At 36.2% G+C, this 20,717-nt stretch overlaps 1 protein-coding gene across 3 annotated transcripts in view; it reads left to right on the top strand.

The window, feature by feature from the left end:
• Window positions 1-20,206, top strand: part of SEPTIN14 (septin 14) — a 91,841-nt gene extending 71,635 nt beyond the window's left edge. For all 3 annotated transcript variants that reach the window (XM_053213329.1, XM_053213328.1, XM_015069856.3), the window contains 3 exons: window positions 3,718-3,850; window positions 12,917-13,085; window positions 19,519-20,206. In XM_053213329.1, the coding sequence (XP_053069304.1) occupies window positions 3,718-3,850; window positions 12,917-13,085; window positions 19,519-19,550 (334 nt within the window). In that variant the 3' untranslated portion in view covers window positions 19,551-20,206. The remainder of the gene's footprint in view (window positions 1-3,717; window positions 3,851-12,916; window positions 13,086-19,518) is intronic.
• Window positions 20,207-20,717: the final 511 nt, after the last annotated feature.

Raw genomic sequence — 20,717 nt, 5'->3', positions numbered from 1 at the left:
GCTCTCGTAGATACACAGTTACCAGGCACAGAGGGGCATGGTTTGGTGTAGGCGGGTCCTGCTTCCACTCTGGGCTCACTGTTCATTCCCTGAAGCCCCACATTATTGGTGATGGGGAGAAAAATGGCACCCTAGTCTCTCCTCCATGGACAGTGTGTCCCAAACCACTCTGTTCAGGCTGTCTTCACTGTGCCATGGGCTCAAACAAGGTGGTTTGTCCTGCTCCACTGACTTCTGTGCCTCCCTGCATCTTGGCTGGGACTTAAACCCTGATGTCTAAAGGTTCCCACTCTATACACCCTAAGTTTTGGGAAGTGCCTCTTTCCACTGCCAGATATATGGTCTCTGGCTGGCAGGTGCAGGCAGTCTTTTTCCTCTGAATGGCTATATACCTTCTTCCCACACCACTCCAGGGAGGGATTTGCTTTCTCCCTCTGTAGACTGCACCTCTGAACTAGTTACTGAGTTGGGACTGGCTCTCCTCTTCCCCAGGTGTGCAAACAGGGCAGCTCGTCCAATCCGGAGAAAGCCCCACAGTTAAGAGATTGGATCTTTCTCAGTCCTGGTCTGTGGTTTTTCTCTTGTCCAGATACAGTCCTATGCTTTCCCACCCTCTCTTTCTCTTCCCTTTGTCTCTCCACAGAAGGTGATCCTTCCCCTCCATTCCTCTGCTGCCCGTTTTATCTCTCCCAGTTTGTAATCACACACCAATGGCCTGCCAGTTTGTCCCAGTGGGTCCCTGGAGGCATCTCTGTTACTTGGTCGCCCAGACTTTTGGAGTTCAAAGTCCTTTGGCCTCAACACTGCTGTGTTTGAGAGATGAGGGAACTTCAGATCCCCCTACTTCTCTGCCATGTTGTATCCAAATGGATCATCTCAAATTTTGTTTTTTAATCATCTTCAGACTTGGAGAGAGTTGTTAGGAGCAACATAATTAAAGGGCTCATTTATGTGCTCAAAAAAGAGTATCCAATGTATCCAAAATGCTGAAATGTGTATCCAAAAGAAAAACATTATATTGTTTTTATTTTTGTATTTTATATGAAATAGGTGTACATGAAGGAGGTTTCCAAATATTGGCAAAGCCTTTATTGATAAGAGCTGGCAAAGAATATTAAGAAGGATGACAAAAGACATTGAATGTTGGATGAGAGAGGAAAAGCCACAGTGGAATGTTGTAGAATTCAAGTGAAAATAGTTTGAGAGTAGGTGTATTTAGTGATATTTAAGTAGAATAGTTTTGTGCTGCAAATGAGAGTGTGGTATGATCCAGGTATGCTGATTTTTTCAGGTATTTTGAAGACAAACAAAATTGAACTGGTTATTTTAACTGAATTATATTTTGAAAGATGTCTGACTTAATATTTAATTTTTATTTTGGGAGAAGAGGTAGACTTTCTAGGAAAGATGTGAAAACCAAGGGGCGCCTGGGTGGCTTGGTCGGTTAAGCATCTGACTTCGGCTCAGGTCATGATCTCAGGTCCGTGAGTTCGAGCCCCGCATCAGGCTCTGTGCTGACAGCTCGGAGCCTGGAGCCTGTTTCAGATTCTGTGTCTCCCTCTCTCTCTGCCCCTCCCCTGTTCATGCTCTGTCTCTCTCTGTCTCAAAAATAAATAAACGTTAAAAAAATTTTAAAAAAAGTAAGATGTGAAAACCAGATTTTTCTCATTCATAAAATAATTTTTAAAAATTAACTATAGTGATACACGTTACATTAGTTTAAGGTGTACACATAATGACTTGACAACTTTTACATTCTGCTACACTCACTACAAGTGTAGTTACCATCTGTCACCATACAACACCATTATGATACCATTGACTTTATTTCCTATGGTGTACCTTTCACCCACTTGACTTACTTATTTCATAACCAGGAGCCTCTACCCCCTCACTCCCTTTCACCCATTTTTCCCATCTCCCATTCCCCTAGCCTTTGGTAGGCACCAGTTTGTTCGTACTTATTTGTCGTTTCCTCCTTTTGTTGTTTGCTTATTTGTTCATCTGCTTTGTTTTTTACATTCCACATATAAGTGAAATCATACGGTATTTTTCTATGACATTTCACTTAGCTTAGTACCCTCTAGGTCCATCCCTGTTGTCACAAATAGCAAGATCTTATTCTTTTTTAAGGCTGAGTAATATTATTTACACACACACACATGCATACACACAGACATACCCCACATCTTATTTATCCATTCATCTATTGATGGAAACAGGTTGCCTCCATGTCTTGGCTATGGTAAATAATGCTGAAACACACTTAAGGATTCAAATATATATATTTGAATATATATGGATCCAAATATATATTATTTAGATCCAAATAATCAAATATATATCCAAATATATATTTGATTTCATATATATAAATATATAATATATTATATATATAATATAAATATATATTATATTTATTATATATTATGTAATATATATTATATATTATTTATATAATATATATAATATATTATATATATTTATATAATATATATATTTGAATTAATGTTTTCATTTTGGGGGGTAAATAACCAGTAGTGGAATTACTGGAACCTATGGTATTTCTATTTTTAACTTTTTAAGGAACCTCCATATTTTTTTCCACAGCACTTGTACCAATTTACATTCCAACCACCAGTGCATGAGGATTCCCTTTTTGCCACATCATACCAACATCTGACAGGTGTAAGATTATGTCTCATTGTGGTTTGATTTGCATTTCCTTGATGATAGTAACGTTGAGCATTTTTCATGCGTCTGTTGGCCATCTGTATATTTTCATTGGAAAAATGTCTATTCACATCCTCTGCCCATTTTTTATTTTTTTCTTTTTGGTGTTGAGTTGTGGAAGTTCTTTATATATTTTTGTTACTAACCTCATATCAGATATATTATTTGCAAATGTTTTATCCCATTCAGTTGGTTGCCTTTTAATTTGGTTGATGGTTTCCTCCACTGTACAAAAGTCTTTTATTTTGGTGTCGTCAAAATAGTTTATATTTGCCTTTGTTCCCTTTCCCTGAGGAGACATAGCTAGAAAAATGTTGGCAGAAAAATGTTGACCAATGTCCAAGAGATTATTGCTTATGTTTTCTTCTAGGAGTTTTATGGTTTCAGGTTTCGCTTTAGGTAATTAATTAATTTCGAGTTTCTGTGTATGGTATATGAACGTAGTCCATTTTCATTCTTTTGCACCTAGCTGTTCAGTTTTTCAGTGCCAATTATTGAAGAGACTTTTACCCATTGTGTATTCTTTCCTCCTTTGTCATAGATTAATTAACCATATAAACTTGGGTTTGTTTTGGGGATCTTAATTACAATCCATTTATTTGTCTATTTTTGTGCCAGTACCATACTGTTTTGATAATTATAGCTATGATGATGATGAGGATGAGGATGATGATGATGCTTCATTTTAAATAAGAATTTTATAAAGTAGAGGTCTCCTGAAATTTTATCAAAAGATGTGAAGAGTTGTGATATAATGAAAAGTGTTGATAATAAGAAATCACTGATATAAGTGTTTCAAAATTCTAGTACTCTTTAGGTAGGCTGTCCATATATTCAATACTGCACTCCACTTTTTTACATCTCATGATATAAATTTTTTACATTATATTTTACAGTATATAGTTTATGTACTGTACAGTATATATTTTTACAGGTTTATTTATATACCATTTTAATATGACAATAATAAAATATTTTTTATAGTTTCCAAGAGATCTATGAAGATAAAAGACAAAAGTTCTATGATCAATGTCAGAGGGAAGAAGAAGAATTGAAACAAAAGTTTATGCAGCGAGTAAAGGATAAAGAAACAACATTTAAAGAATCTGAAAAAGAGGCAAGTACACTGATATAATCCAATTTGTGTTCATTTTAATGTGTATTATTAATTTGGAGTTTTAATATCAAAGGTTTAGTTGATGATTTTGGAGGAGACTTGCTACTTTTGAAGTAGCTGTTTACAGTATAGGTTTTGAATACAAGCTTTAAAAATTATAGTCAACAATTTTATTTTTTAGAACATATAGAAAATTTGTATTTTTATAAAAAATGAAAATAATTTTGTAAAACCTATTTACCTTTATTTTATTTTATAATATGAATTTTCATGAATAAATTTTAATTTATAAAAAATTCAAGCTATTGATATGTGTGAAGAGTTATTACTTTCTAATGCTACTACTGCATTATAAAAAATTTTCACTTTTATAAATAAGCAGGTAAATGTTGAATAACACACATCTTAATTAATTAGAAAACATTTAGTTGGTGAATTATTTGGATTTTTTTTTCATTTCATTCCTTTATGTTTCCAAGAAATTGAAAAAAAAGACAACTTATATAGTTTTGATTATTTGCACCAATACCTTTTAAACAAAAAATATATTTGGAATCATAAATACCTTTCAAATGATTGTGGTTTTAACTTAATATTTTAGTTTTGAGCAGAAATAGGTACATTGAACATGAACTTCTTTCTCAATAGAAACAATGTAGTGATTAGGTGTTCTGTAACAGATGTCTCAATCATGGACAGTTGAATTATAGGTAATAAAAATTCTTTTAGCTTCAGTATAAAGGTAAAGTTTTGGAATTATTCAAGGGTATCTTATGGAATCCAAGAACAGAAAGCATAACTGGATCTCATGATAACTTAAACCCAAAGTAGGTTATCAGAAACAAAATCAGCCATTTACATTCTCTATTTCTTCCCTACTTTATTCCCCTTAGTTATGGCACTTAACTGTGTACATCTGTTTCATTTTTGTCCTCTGGTCATCAGTTATTGTCCCATTCTTCAGTTATATTTCCCTCAAGAAAAACCAAACATAACTTAAAATTGGTTGTGCAGAGTGATGAAATTCTTAACAGAGAACAGAGATTAATTTTTGTAGAAAAAAAATTAAATTTGTGGTAGAAATAAAATGACCGGGATAGTAAAAGCAACCACAAAGAGTAAAATGAAAGGAAATGGGCCCACCAGACTTGCTCAGAAAAGGAACAGCTTAATTATTGAAAACATGATAAGTAGACAGAAGTTATGATTAACTGACAAGGAAAGTGGAGACTCACAGAGGTAAAGCAAACTTTTTAAGCACATGTAGCAGATAAATTAGAATTCAAACTTACAACTTTATAATTTTCAAATACTTAAAATTGATGTTTGTACATTTCCCACATTACTAGAGATTTCATCATCTTTCTTCTCATCTTCTTAAATCTGTTATTTTAATTTCAGTTAGCATACAATGTTATTTTAAAAAATTTTTTTAACATTTACTTATTTTTGAGAGAAAGAGACAGAACATGACAGGAGAGGGACGGAGAGAGAGGGAGACACAGACTCTGAAGTAGGCTCCAGGCTCTGAGCTGTCAGCACAGAGCCTGATGTGGGCCTCGAACTCACAAACTATGAGATCATGACCTGAGCTGAAGTCGGACGCTTAACTGACTGAGCCACCCAGGCGCCCCAGCATACAGTGTTATATTAGTTTCAAGTGTACAATATAGTGATTCAACACTTCCATATGCTACCCTGGGCTCATCACAAGTGCACTCCCAATCCCCAATCACCTCTTTAACCAATCCCCTCACACCCTCCTGTCTCTATCAGTTTGCTCTCTATAATTAAGAGACTGTTTCTTGAACTTTCTCTCTGCTCACTTGTTTTGTTTAACAAATTCCACATGTGAGTGAAATCATATGGTATTTGGCTTTCTCTGACTGACTTACTTTGCTTAGTTGTAGTCTCTAGCTACATCCCATGTCATTGCAAATGGCAAGATTTCATTCTTTTTCATGGCAGAATAATATTCCATTGCAATATATATACCCCATCTTTATTTATTAATCAATGAATGGGCACATGGACTGCATCCATATATTAGCTATAGTAAATAATGCTGCTGTATGTATCCTTTTGAATTAGTGTTCTTGTATTCTTCAGGTAAAAATCAGTAGTGCAATTGCTGGATCACAGGGTAGTTCTATTTTTAACTTTTTGAGGAACCTCCATACTTTTCTCCAGAATTGCTGCACCTTTGCACAGTGCATGAAGATTTCTATTTCTCCACATCCTCACTAACACCTGTTGTTTCTTGTGTTGTTGATTTTAGCCATTCTGACAGGTGTGAGGTGATGTCTCATTGTAGTTTCTACTTGCACTTCCCTGATGGTAAGTGATGATGAACATCTTGTCACCTGTCTGTTGGCCATCTGTATGCCTTCTTTGGAGAATTGTCTGTTCATGTCTTCTGCCCATTTTTTAATTGGATTGTTTGTTTTTTGGGGGGATGTTGACTTTTATAATTCCTTTATATAATTTGGATACTAACCCTTTAGCAGATTTGTCATTTGCAAATATCTTCTCTCATTCCTTAAGTTGCCTTTGAATTTTGTTGATTGTTTCCTTCACTGTGAAGGAGCTTTTTATCTTGATGAAGTCCCGAGAGTTTATTCTTGCTTTTGTTTCCAATACTTCAGGAGACATATCTAGAAAAAAGTTGTTATGGCTGATGTCAAAGAGGTTACTGCTTATGTTCTTTTCTCAGATTTTATGGTTTTTGGTCTCACATTTAGGTCCTTAATCCATTTTGAACTGTTTTATGTGTATGGTGTAAGAAAGTGGTTCCGTTTCAGGACATGCATGTTGCTGTCCTGTTTTCCCAACACCATTTGTTGAAAAGACTTTTTCCACTGGATATTCTTTCTTGCTTTGTGGAAGATTAATTCACCATATGGTTGTGGGTTTATTTCTAGGTTTTCTATTCTTTTCTCTTGATATATGTATCTATTTTGTGCCAGTAACAAAGCATTTTGATCACTGCAGATATGTAATATAACTTGAAGTCTGGCATTGTGGTATCTCCAGCTTTGCTTTTCTTTTTCAAGATTGCTTTGGCTGTTTGGTGTCTTTTGTGGTTCCATACAAATTTTAGTATTGTTCTATGAAAAAAGCTGTTGGTATTTTAATAGGGATTGTATTACATGTGTAGATTGCTTTGGGTAGTATAAACATTTTAACAACATTTGTTCTTCCAATCCATTTCTGGATGTTATCTTCAATTTCTTTCATCAGCATTAGTTTTCAGAATACAATTGTTTTACTTCTTTGTTTAGGTTTATTCCTAGGTATCTTATTATTTTGGGTGCAATTATAAATGGGATTGTTTTCTTTAATTTCTTTCTGCTGTTTTATTATTTGTGTATAAGTGCAATAGATTTGTGTATGTTGATTTTGTATCCTGCAACTTTACTAAATTCATTTATTTATTCATTTTAGCAGGTTTTTTTCGTGGAGTCTTTTGGGTTTTCTAGAGTTTCATGCAGTCTGCATTTAGTGAAAATTTGACTTCTTCCTTGCTGATATGAATTCTTTTTATTTCTTTTTGTTATCTGATTGCTGTAGCTAGGACTTCCAGTACTATGTTGAATACAAGGGGAGAGAGTACATCCTTGTCTTGTTCCTGACCTTAGGGGAAAAACTCTCAGTTTTTCCCCTTTAAGGATAATATTAGCTGTACATTTTTCTTATATGGCCATTATTATGTTGAAGTCTATACCCTCTATGCCTATTTTGTTGAGGGTTTTCATCAAGAACGAATGTGTACTGTCAAATTCTTTTTCTACATCGATTGGATCACATGGTTATCTTTTCTTTTATTAATGTAATGTGTCACATTGATTGACTTGCAAATATTGAACCACCATTAATCCAGGTAAAATCCCACTTGGTCATGATGAATTATTCTTTAATGTATTGTTGGATTGGATTTAACAATATTTTTTTGAGAAATTTTGCAACCATCAGAGATACTGGCCTATAGATCTCTTTTAATGGAGTCTTTGTCTGGTTTTGGAATCAGGGTAATCACTAGCCTCATAGAATGAGTTTGGAAGTTTTCTTTCCATTTCTACTCTTTTGGACTAATTTGAGAAGAATAGGTATTAACTCTTTTTAAAATGTTTGCTAGAGTTCTCCTGTGAAGCCATTTGGCCCTGGACTTTTGTTTGCTGGGAGTTTTCTGATTACTGATACAATTTCTTTGCTGGTTATTGATGTGTTCAAGTTTCCTATTTCTTGCTATTTCCGCTTTGGCGGTTAATATGTTAAGCAATTTATCCATTTCTTCCAAATTATCCTATTTGTTGGCATATAATTTTTCATAACATTCTTTTGTAATTGTTTGTGTTTCTGTGGTGTTTGTTGTTATTTCTCCTGTCTCATTTGTGATTTTATTTATATGAGTCCTTTCCTCTCTCTTTCCTTTTTGATAATTCTGACTAGGGGGTTATCAATTTTATTATTTTTTTTCAGAGAACCAGTTCCCAGTTTCATTGCTGTGACCTGTTTTGTTTTGTTTTTAGTTTCTATATCATTTATTTTTGTTATAATCTTGATTATTTCCTTCCTTCGGCTGGTTTGGGGTTTTGTTTACTGTTGTGTTTCTAGTTTCTTTAGTGTAAGGTTAGGTTGCTTAGATTTTTCTTTCTCTTGAGGTAGGCCTATATTGCTATAAACAGCCCTCTGGAACTGCTTTTGCTGCATTCCAGATGTTTTGGACTCTTGTTTTCTCATACGTTTTCATGTACTTTGAAAGAGTTTGGTGTTTTCTTGAAAAACTAGTCATGCCCTTTTCAATATAATTCAACAATTGTACTCCTTGGTATTTACCTAGAGGAAATGAAACTTATGTCCACACAAAAACCTATACACAGATGTTTAAAAGAGATGTATTCATTATTGCCAAAACTTGGAACAACTGAGATGTCTTTCAGTAGCTGAATGGTATAAAGTGGGGTGTTAAAGTCCCCTACTATTATTGTATTATCAATGAGTACCTTTATGTTTGTTTCAATTTTTAATATATTTGGGGGCTATCATGTTGGGTGTATAAATATTTACAACTGTTAGATATTATATTTGGAATGTCCTCTGTATTTTGATATTGTGCCTTCTTTCATCTCTTGTTATAGTCTTTGTTTTAAGTCTATTTTGTCTGATACAAGTATTGCTACTCTGGCTTTCTTTGACATCCATTTGCATGAAAGATGTTTCTCCATCCCCTTGTTTTCAATCTGTATGTGTCTTTAAGTTGAAAATGGGTCTTTTGAAGACAGTGCATAGATGGGTCTCGGTTTTTTTTTTTTATCCATCTGTCACCCTATTATCTTTTGATTGGAATACTTAGTTCACTTACATTCAAAGTAGTTATTGATAGATGTGTAGTCAGTGTCATTTCATTACTTGTTTTGTTACTGTTTCTGAAGATTTTTTCTGATCCTTTCTTTGTTCACTTTTGGTCCCTCCTTTCCATTCAAAGAGTTCCATTTAATATTTATTGCAGGGCTGGTTTAGTGGTCATGAACTCCTTTGGTTTTGTTTGCTGGGAAACTCCTTATCTTTTTATTCTAAATGAAAGTTTTTCTGGATAGAGTATCCTTAGCCACAGATTTTTCCCATTCATCACTTTCAATATATCATGCCACTTCCTTCTGGCGTGCCAAGTTTATATTGAGAAATATCCAGCTAGCCTTATGGGTCTTCCCTTGTAAAGACTTCTGCTTGTAAGATGTTTTCTCTGTCTCTATAGTTTACAAATTTTATTACAATATGTCTTGGTGTTGATTTGCTTTTGTTGATTTTGATGGGAGTTCTGTGTGCCTCTTGGATCTAGATATTTGTTTCCTTCCCCAGATTAGGGAAATTTTCAGCTATTATTTCCTCACATAAATTTTCTAACCCCACCCCCATTGTTTCTATTCTTCTATAAGAAGAGAAACTATACAACGCTGATGAAAGAAATTCATATCTTTCATAAAATGAATGTTATTACATTTGATGGATTCATTGAGTTCCCTGATTCTATTCTTGTGTTGCATAATTCTTTCTTTTCTTCAGCTTCTTTATTTTCCATTCTCCCTTCTAGGACACTATATTATTCCACTGCTTCTTTCAGTCTGCTCTTCATTGCATCAAGCTTGTTTCCCATTGTGTTTATTTCAATCTTCATCTCTGGTTCTTTTTAACTCTCTTATCTCTGTGGTAAGTGTCTCATTGATGTTTTCTATTCTTTTCTGAATAGAGTATCCTTATGATTGTTCCTTTAAAGTTTCCATCAGGCATGTTACCTATATTTGTTTTACTTAGCTCTCTGATTTGGCTTTATCTTGTTCTTTCATTTGGGATAAATTACTCTGTTTTTGGCATTTTGTCTAAATCTCTCCTTTCTTCTCTGTGTTAGAAAAGCCAGTTGTGTCTCTTCCTCCTGAAAGTAATGGCCTAATAAAGAAGAGGTCAGGTAGTGCTCAGGCCTGGTACTTCCTGAAGTATGTGCAGTTTGTACTGTGTGCACTCTGCTGTTGTTTTCTGGCTGCTCTATCCTTCAGGCTACTCATCTGCAGAGGCTCTCCTTGCCTGCAGTAGGTAATGTTTGGTTTCAGGCCTGAATGTGGTGAGTTTTAACTAGATATGCTCTGGTCTGCTTGTGAAATGAGACCTGACATCAGTTCCGCTAGAAGTGAGGCCCTGCAGTACTCCTTGGTCAGGAGATGTGATCTGGGCAGACGTTTGTGCTGGTGTTCTGAGAGAGGGGCCTGCCACACTGGGACTGAGGCAAGCTTGACTGAGAAGGCAGTCCTGGTAGAATGCATGGGGCTTGGTATAAGGAAGTTAGGCAGCCAGTGTCAGTGCTGCACTGCTTCCAGCAGGTGGCTCTGTGTTTTTGCTGAAGGATGGAGAAGGGAAATTGTGCCAGTCAGCTCCTTTGTTCCTGGAGAGATGTGTTAGTGAATGCTGTCTCTCAGAGAAGCTCTAAGAAGGACAAATAATCGTTCCAATTATGTGTCCCAGGTGTTTTTCAGATCACTGTTTCCATGCCATCTGCCCCTGTGTTCTTTGCCTATCTTCTTTCCAGGAGCAGGATAGTGCTTTCAGGGCTCTATCTGAGCCAAACTTCCTGATCTTGAAAACTCCAGGATCTAAGCCTCACAAGTTGTAAGAACTCACATAGTTCAACCCATTTTATTTTCCAAGCCAATGGCTTTGAGGAAACATTCTCCTTGTGCATTCCTCCATGTGCTCCCCTCACTCTCTCCCTTTTCCATGACCAACAGCTACCTGTTGGTATCAGGTTGTTGATATCAGGTTCCCTTCACAGCACCTGATATCCATTTCTCCTCTAAATCACATCTCCACACTTACTATCTTCTTTGATGTGACCTCCTCTCCCTTTAATTGTGGAGTTTGTTCTGTCAGTCTTCAGGTTTATTTTTGGCACATTTAAGATGATTGGATAGTTAATTAGTTGTGTTTGTGGGAGAAGGTGAGCCTCAGTTCCTCCTACTCCACTGCCATCTTCCAAGTCTCACCTTCCCATCTTTAAGTGAGTTTTCTCACTGATTTTTGCCATCATTTATAGATACCACACTCTCACATCCCCAGTCTTTTCAACTGTGTGTCAGTATTCATTTCCTTCTCAGGCATGAAAATGTAATTCTATCTGACTTCAGCAGAAGGAATGTAATCTTTACTTATGGGCACCTGTGTGGATCAGCCGATTAAGCATCTGACTTCAGCTCAGGTTATGATGTCATGGCTCATGGGTTCAAGCCCCATGTCAGCTGTGCTGACACCTTGGAGCCTGGTACCTCCTTCAGATTCTGTGTCTCCGTCTTTCCCTGACCCTCCCCTACTCTATCTCTCAAAAATAAATAAACATTAAAAAAAATAAAAAAAAAACCACCATGGATTTGGGACACCTGGGTAGCCCAGTCGGTTAAGCATCAGACTCTTGATTTCGGCTCAGGTCACGATCTCACAGTTCATGAGATCAAGCTCCACATTGGGTTCCATGCTCACAGCATGGAACCTGCTTGAGATTCTCTTTCTCCCTCTCTGTCCCTCCCCCACTCACTCTCTGTCTCTCAGAAAGAAAGAAAGAGGAAGAAAGAAAAAAAGAAAGACCATGGATCTCAAAGTTTGCTGCACACTAAAATTACCTGGGGATTTTCTAAAAGGACTGATGCTCAGGTTTCATTTCCAGATAGTGTGATGCAATTGATCTGTGGGTAGCCTGTGCATTAGGAGATTTACAAACTTACTGAACGATTCTAATGGGCATCTAGGGTAATATCAACACCATGCTTGTGTTCTTCACAGCCATATAAGGCAGCTAATTAATATTGTGGCAATTTAAGCCCCTAGCCTGTTTTTCAAAAAGTTAAACTGAAAATTAGTTGGTCCTTTATAATTTTTTTGGATTAGCAAAAATTCAAAAAAATCATACCATCTCTGATGCATACAAGCAATCCTTATGTTGAATAATGTCTTACTAAAGACCCAGGCCTGTCTCTAATGGAAACTAAGGTGGTATTATCTCTTTCTTATGATTAATTTGGCTTAAATCCCACAGATTAAATAACAAGTAACTGAATGAGGTTTTTTTCTTCCTATAATTGTACTAATCTTAACAAGGAAATTATCAGACTTTCTTTTGAAATGACTTTATCAATTAAAGTATAGACAAAAAACTTATAATCCATGTCAAAATTTAATGTATGTATCTTTACAGGACATGGATCTATCAATTTTTACTCAGAGAGATTAGTGGAAAAGTATAGAGTAAAAAATTATACATTAGTAAAAATTTTTAAATTGAGTATTTTTCATAATTTTGCATCTTATTACATTTGGCTCAATGGGGACACATTTAAAATTAAAATTAAGAAAGAAATTTCATATATGATTTTCTACTTTAAACATGAAATTTAGAGACTGTTACTAAGATCATGCTCTACTCTGATGATTAGGTTATATTTAATAACCAGTAGAAAACACCATCAAGTCCCTGGGAATGTGCTACCATAGTGTGCATTGAGTCACAGCTGCACATTTGTTTTACAGTTACAAGAAAAGTTTGAGCATCTTAAACGAGTCCAACAAGAGGAGACAATGAAACTTGGGGAGAAGAGAAGACAATTGGAAGAAGAAATAATGGATTTTTATAAATTGAAGGCTGTTTCTGGAACATTACAGACTCTGGTGTGCACCAATATAAAGAAGGAGAAAGATCGTAAGAAATAGCCCTCTCTTACCATTCTGTGTATTGTAGAGCCCTATCGCTCTCAAGTCTTTCTGTGAGATTATCTTTATAGCACTTAACTCTTCCCCAATTAGAATGAGAACTTCCCAAGAGCAGGTACCCTGACCATCATATTAGATTTTGTGTCTTCAGTGTTTTTAACAAAAACTAACACAGTTTCCACTCAATAAATATTTGCTAAAATGAAAAAAAAATCAAAGAAATGCATAGTGTAAGTAGTATTGATTAGCTGTCTTTGTTTGTTTTTTTTAATACCATAGCTCTGGCTATGGCTCCAGTGCATAACTATAACTATAACTATAACTACTATATAACTATAACTATAAAACTATAACAACTATAACAACTATAACTATATATAAAGGGGATTTGTTCATGAGCCATTGCCGGAGTCAAGCTCCAGCAGGTCCAGGGGTTCCTGAAGGCTGAACAGCGTTGGCAAAAAAATGAAAAAAAATAAATCAAAAATAAAAATGGACACAGACAACAGCAGTGTGTTGAACTGGCTGCTTTATTGTGGCAAATGTGGCATTATATTTGCTAGCAATTTCCTTGTAGTGTGCATCATCTATGTTTTCTAGCATTACCTAATTCTAAAAATGTTCCTATGTGTAATCACCTTTTAAGGAGTAACATAGTTATTTTCTCATAACATTCCCTCCTTCCCTTTGCTTATTGATTAATTTCTTACATTATTTTCATTATGTATCTACGTTTATCTATAATCTATAAAGCATTTGCTTTGCTGTTTTCATGAAAGGTCATCTATCTCTCAACACCTCAAGTGGAACAGTTACAGGAACATGACCTCTTAGTTGTTTCACTGAACCATTTGTGGTTTGAGGAACAAAAGTGTTCACCTTGGTCCGAGGTGCCAGGAGGGGGCCAAAAGGGCCTTAGGAACCCAGGCCTTATACATTCTCAGAGAGACAATGCACCTAGGAAATAATGAACCATTCTGTAATTTAACCGACTAGGTTCAATCATCATCTGGAATGCCTCCTGGGGGCCAAGTGGACCTAGAGGTTGGAGTAACTTGTGCCCATAGATACACTCCTTTGTTGCCAGAGTGGGGCTTTCAAATCCATTTGTACTCCCGCTTTTATGTAATTTGGCCTTAATAAAGTACCTGGGGAATTGTCTGTTGGGGAATTGTCCTTGACAGGCCCCTGGGAAAAGAACCTTTGGGAAAGAAATAAGGTTCCTCAAGGAAATTGTGCAGCCCTACATTTAGCCCTTACCACTCCCTATAAAGATTCTTCTACCTAAAGGAAGGATAGCCTCATACATTTCCCAGCCAAGGAGGGACGAATGGATTTAAAACCCCCACTCTGGCAACAAAGGAGTGTATCTATGGGCACAGGTTACTCCAACCCCTAGGCCCACTTGGCCCCCAGGAGGCATTTTAGAATTAAGAGGTATTTAGATTAGGATGGGGACGGTCCCGATCCGTCCACCGCCTGGGCTCTGCCACCAGGCTGGTTGGATAGCTTGGCTTCTGGCAAGCCATATGTATAAAAATCTAATCTTATGCTCACTTCCTTTACTAAATTCCTAATAACAATTTCTTGATAGTTATTACAATAAAAGACTGAGTTTTGTTAGAACTTCTATGCTTTGAGGTCAGACCTTGTAAAACTATTAGAATAAAAGTTTTAGAAGTTGGGTAGAGCCAGAGAACAATGGAGCACCATAAGTAATATTTGGATGATGATTTATAGATTTTATGTATATATTAAAACTAAAGTTACCAAGCTTTTAGAAAATAAGTTGGATTTTTTTTGCTAATTCAAAATTTTCTTTTTGACTGAATATTCTAATATTTGTGTAGCTAGCCTTCACCATGACTCCTGTTAAAATGCTACTTTTGAGGGGTGCCTGGGTTGCTAAGTTGGTTAATTGACTCTTGATTTTGGCTCAGGTCATGTTCTCAAGGTCTTGAGGTTGAGCCCTATGTGGTCTTAAAGTTCTCTCTCTTCCTCTGCCCTTCCCTTGCTCATGTGCTCTCTCTCTCTTTCTCAAAAATAAAAATGCTACATCTGAGGGCATTTATATGTTTATTTCAACAACATCTGGCATACTGCATGATATTTTCTCATGTTCCTAAAAGAATATTTGTTTCTGTTGTAATTTTATTACTGCATAATTTCAAAGACAGAACTTTTTTCTTTTTAAAAGGATATCAGGGTATTATAATTTAGCTTCAGAATATAATGTCTGGTTATATTTACTTATTGAAAAGTTTATTTAAAAATATGGGGAAAGGGAGGTACATCCACAGGATTTTAATTTTATTTTTATTTTATTATTTTTTTAGAAACAGAGAAAAAGAGAGTGCACGAGTGGGGAGAGGGAAAGAGGGAGAGAGAAAATCTTAAGCAGGCTCCACGTTCAAAGCTGAGCCCAATGTAGGGCTTGATCCTATGACCCTGGTATCATGACCCAAGCCAAAATCAAGAGCTGGATGCTCAAACAACTGAGGCACCCAGGCATCCCACATGCATAGGATTTTTAAATATGATATTAAATCATTTTACAGATTTTATAATTTGGGGGAGGAAAGAAATCTATATAAGCTTTCAATAGAAACTCTACTAGGACTAGGGTCTTTTTTTTTGCTCACTTTTGCATTTTGCTCACTTTTGCTTTGCCTGACCACACAGTGGCTGGCACCTGTTTATTTGATAAATGAATACGTTAACAATACTTTAGCTGTATTATAGGTATGGATAGTTTAATCTAGATCATTAATCTTCAGAAGATAGACAATGTAACTTAGTAGTGCTTTTCAAATGCTGGATTATACTGCTAAGGGACTTTCATCTTCTTACTCTTTCAACACAATCTAATGTTATTAAAACTGGAGTCAGAAAAGTTGAGACATGTATAAAAAATAACATTAACTTTGTAAAAATTATCACTCTATTGCACATTAGAATGGACTTTCTGGTAATAATGTGACAGTCCATAGTTTCTTTTAGAGATTATAAAGGTTTACCTTACATAAACTGTGTATTTAAACAATTTCTTTTCTAATGGCATAGAACAAGTTATAATTTAGGAAAATAAGGCATACATTTGCTCTTTGTATAACAGTTTTGTAAAATAGTGTGTTTCTCATATATCCTTTAATTTATGATTACAATTACTTTTCTCTTTCAGATCCATTTTTATGTAAAACAGAAGTTCCAAATTTATGTAGCACAGTTTTCATAAGTCAGAGTTACTAAAGACTTATAAGTATAATTTGGCTTTCCTTTTTTTTCTATTTGCTACACTATTTTGATGTTAATGCAAATTGCCTTTTTAAAAATTTCAGTTTCCATTTGATCACTACTAGTAATATACAGTGCAATAATTTTAATGCAATGATTCTGTATTTTGTCACTTTTATAAAACTTGTTAAATTTATTAATAAGTTGAAGTAGATTTTTTTGTAGATTTATTCGGATTTACTAGGTATGTGACCATATCATCTCTGATTCAAAACAGTTTACTTCTATTTCCTTGCCTTACTGAGTTGACTATGACTTTTATTACAATGTTCAGTAAAAGTGTTGACCTCTTTAATATTAGGAAATAGACACCAAAGTCTATCATTTTTTCATCTTTGTTGAGATATAGTTAACATAGAACATTGTGTAAATTTAAGGTGTACAATGTGTTGATTTGATACATTTATATATTGCAAAATAGTTACCAACATAGGATTAGCTAAGAAACTTCCTGTCATCATGGAGAGAGGAGCAAGAGAGAAAGAGTGAAAACAAGAGTGAAAACAAATGCAGTGGATTGCACAAAAAAACTTCCCCCAAACCACTGACTGGGAAAAGGAGAGGGTTTAAATACTACAAGTTTTTTATAAACAGTAGAGTGCAGAGTCTGAAGTTTCTGCAGTCAGCACCATCAGGAGGGTCGCACCCAGTGGGCTCAGCAGTGCTGAGTGGGGAAGGAGGGCAGAGACCCAGGAGTGGACAGCATGGTCTGAGGGTTGCATGGGGAGGAAAAAGTTCCCCTGCTTGGAGTGCATTTGGCAGAGGTGATTTGGCCTTTCTGTGCACAAAAGATCCTGTGGATGCCATTGAGCTGCCCCGTTCAATAACATAACAAAGATGCTGGCTGAGGACAGCAGCCTTGGCACCAGTTTTGTGCTGCTATGTACCATAAACTCCAAACTGGAGGATGGTTGTGTGACCATAGTTTTGGACAAGACTGCACTGGCCACAGTGCAGCAAGACCCTCCCCAGAGGATCAGCATGGGTCCTCGCCACAAGTGTCTCTGATGTTTGGAGTTTAGAATCACAGCCATACCTGAGATAAAATACAGGAGTGCTTGCTGCCTGGAAGGCAGACAGCTCAGACACAGACAGGGTGAGGGTGGGGATCTGATGGAAGCTGGGGACACAGTAAAGATGATCGCTCATCTGTGAGGGCTTCCTGAGTGGCAGGTAAGAGCTCCCTGCTCCAGAGACAAGAGAGCTAGGCTCAGCCATTCACTACCCCCACCCCCAACAACACTGATCCAGTTCAGTGAGCAAAACAGTGCCACCAAGTGGAAGCCAGAGCTACTTTCACCAAACACCACTGGAAGCACCCTGCAAGTGTATCTCCTCTAGGGCAAGTCCACCTGAGAATCAAAGCAGCAGGCCCCTCCCCCAGAGGGCTAGGACAAATCCCTCCTATGCACCAACTCTACTGATTGTAGAGTGCTGCAAATCTTCAGTTCTAGGGGAAACAAGATCTAGTTTTCTTTGGGGATTTTTTTTTTTTGGATACAGAGGAAGCAATTTATTTTCATTTTAAATTTTATTTTGTTATTTATTTTTTACTTTATTTTATTTTACATTTTATTATTTTTACTTATTAAAATTTTTTTAATGTTTATTTTTGAGAGAGACAGAGTGTGAGTGGAAGAGGGGCAGAGAGAGAAACACACACAGAATCTGAAGCAAGCTCCAGGATTCGTGTTGTCAGACAGAGCCCTACATGGGGCTCAAACCCATGAACTGCAAGATCATGACCTGAACCGAAGTCGGACACTTAACTGACTGAGCCACCCAGGCACCCCAATTTTTACTTATTTTTTGAATCAAGATTCTCTCCTTTTTATTGTTCATATATTTATTTTTAATTGAAATTTTAGTAAATATACAGTGTAATATTGGTTTCGGGAGTAGAATTCAGGGATTCATCACTTACATACAGCACCTTCTAACCCATCTTCCATCCACCTCCTTCCATCAACCCTCAGTTTGTTTTCTATTATTAAAAGATAGAGTGATTTGTTTCCTTCTCTTGTGGTTTCCCTGTCTCCTCTTCCCATCTCCCTGCTTCCCATATGTTCATCCGTTTTGTTTCTTAAATTCCACATATGAGTGAAATCATATGGCATTTCTTTCTCTGACTTATTGAGCTTAGTATAGCACATTCTAGCTCCATCCATGTTGTTGCAAAGGGCAAGATTTCATTTTTTTTTAATGGCTGATTAGTATTCCAGTGTATATATATGCCACATCTTAATCCACTCATCAGAATAGACATTTGGACTCTTCCCCTAGTTTGGCTATTATTGATAATGCTGCTATAAACATTGGGGTGCATGCACCCCTTAGATTCTGTATTTTAAATTTTTTAATGTTTATTTTGAGAGAGAGAGAGAGAAGGACAGAGCATGAGTACAAGCAGGGGAAGGGCAGAGAAAGAGGGAGACACAGAATCCAAAGCAGGGTCCAGGCTCTGAGCTGTTAGCACAGAGCCCAAAGAAGGGCTTGAACTCATGAACTGTGAGATCATGACCTGAGCTGAAGTTGGATGCTTAACTGACTGAGCCACCCAGGCACCCTTATTATCTGTATTTTTGTATGCTTTGGGTAAATACCTAATAGTGCAATTTCTGGATCATAGGATAATTCTATTTTTAGTTTTTTGAGAAACCTCCATACTGTTCTCCAGAGTGGCTACACCAGTTTCATTCCCACCAACAGTGCAAGAGGGTTCCCCTTTCTCTGCATCCTCACCAACAATGTTGTTTCTTGTGTTGTTAATGTTAGCCATTCTGACAAGTGTGAGGTGGTATCTCATTATGGTTTTGATTTGTATTTCCCTGATGATGAGTGATGATGAGCATCTTTTCATGTGTCTGTTAGTCATCTGGATTTTTTTTTGGAGAAGTGTCTATTCATGTGGTCTACCCATTTTTTAACTGGGATTTTAGTTTTTTGGGTCTTAAATTTGATGATGGATTGATGGATTTGCAAACTAACCCTTTATCAGATATGTTGTTTGCAAATATCTTCTCCCATTCCGTAGGCTGCCTTTTAATCTTGTTGATTGTTTCTTTCACTGTGCAGAAGCTTTTTAAGTCCTAATTGTTCATGTTTGCTTTTGTTTCCCTTGTCTTCAGTGACGTGTCTAGTAAGAAGTTGTTCTGGCTGAGGTGAAAGAGGTTCCTGCCTGTTTTCTGCTCTAGGAGTTTGATGGTTCCCTGTCTCACATTAGGTAGTTCATCCAATTTTTGAATATTTTTGTGTGTGTATGTTGTAAGAAAGTGGTCCAGTTTCATTCTTTTGCATGTAACTGTCGTTTTTCTCAACAGCATTTGTCAAAGAGACTGTTTTTTCCCCATTGTATCTTTTTTCCTGCTTTGTCAGAGATGAGTTGAGCATTTAGTTGTGGGTCCATTTCTGGGTTTTCTATTCTGATCCATGGATTTATGTGTCTGTTTTTGTACCAGTACCATACTGTCTTGACTACAGCTTTGTAATATAGCTTGATATCAGGAATCATGATGCCTGTAGTTTTTTTCTCTCTTGCAGGATTGCTTTGGCTATTTGGGGTATTTTTTGTTTCCATACAGATTTTAGGATTGTTTGTTCTAGCTCTGCAAAGAATGCTGGTGGTATTTTGATAGGTATTGCATTAAATGTGATTACTTTGGGCGATACAAACATTTTAACAGTGTTTGTTCTTCCAATCCATAAGCATGAAATGTTTTTCCATTTCTTTCATAATTCTTCTAGAGTTATCAGTACAGATTTTTACCTCTTTAGTTAGGTTTATTTCTAGTTATCTTATTCATGGTACAATTGTATATGGAGTCTATTCCTTGATTTCTTTTTCTGTCATTTCATTATTTGTGTATAGAAATGCAACAGGTTTCTGCATGTTGATTTTTTTACCCTGCGACTTTGCTCAATTTATCTATTAGCTCACGCAATTTTGCAGAGTAGGCTTTCAGGTTTTTCACATAGATTATCCTGTCCTCTGAAAATAGTGAAAGTTTCACTTTTTCCTTTCCAATTTGGGTGCCTTTTATTTCTTTTTGTTGTCTGAATGCTGAGGCCAAGACTTCCAGTACTATGTTAAATAGTAATGGTGAAAGTTGATAACCTTGTCTTGTTCCTGATTGTAGGGGAAAGGCTCTCAGTTTTTCTCCCCATTGAGGATGATATTAGCTGTGGGTCTTGTATATGGCCTTTGTGATGTTAAGATGTTCCATCTATCCCTACTTTGTTGAGGTTTTTTTTTTAACCAAGAATGGATACTGTAATTTGTCAAATGCATTTGTTTTTGCATCTATTGAGAGACTCATATGGTTCTTAT

This window comes from Acinonyx jubatus, chromosome E3 (genome assembly GCF_027475565.1).
Source record: "Acinonyx jubatus isolate Ajub_Pintada_27869175 chromosome E3, VMU_Ajub_asm_v1.0, whole genome shotgun sequence".
In the NCBI taxonomy this organism is placed as follows: domain Eukaryota; kingdom Metazoa; phylum Chordata; class Mammalia; order Carnivora; family Felidae; genus Acinonyx; species Acinonyx jubatus.
Note: the sequence above shows the minus strand (reverse complement) of the source record. Positions and strands in the feature narration are given on the sequence as shown.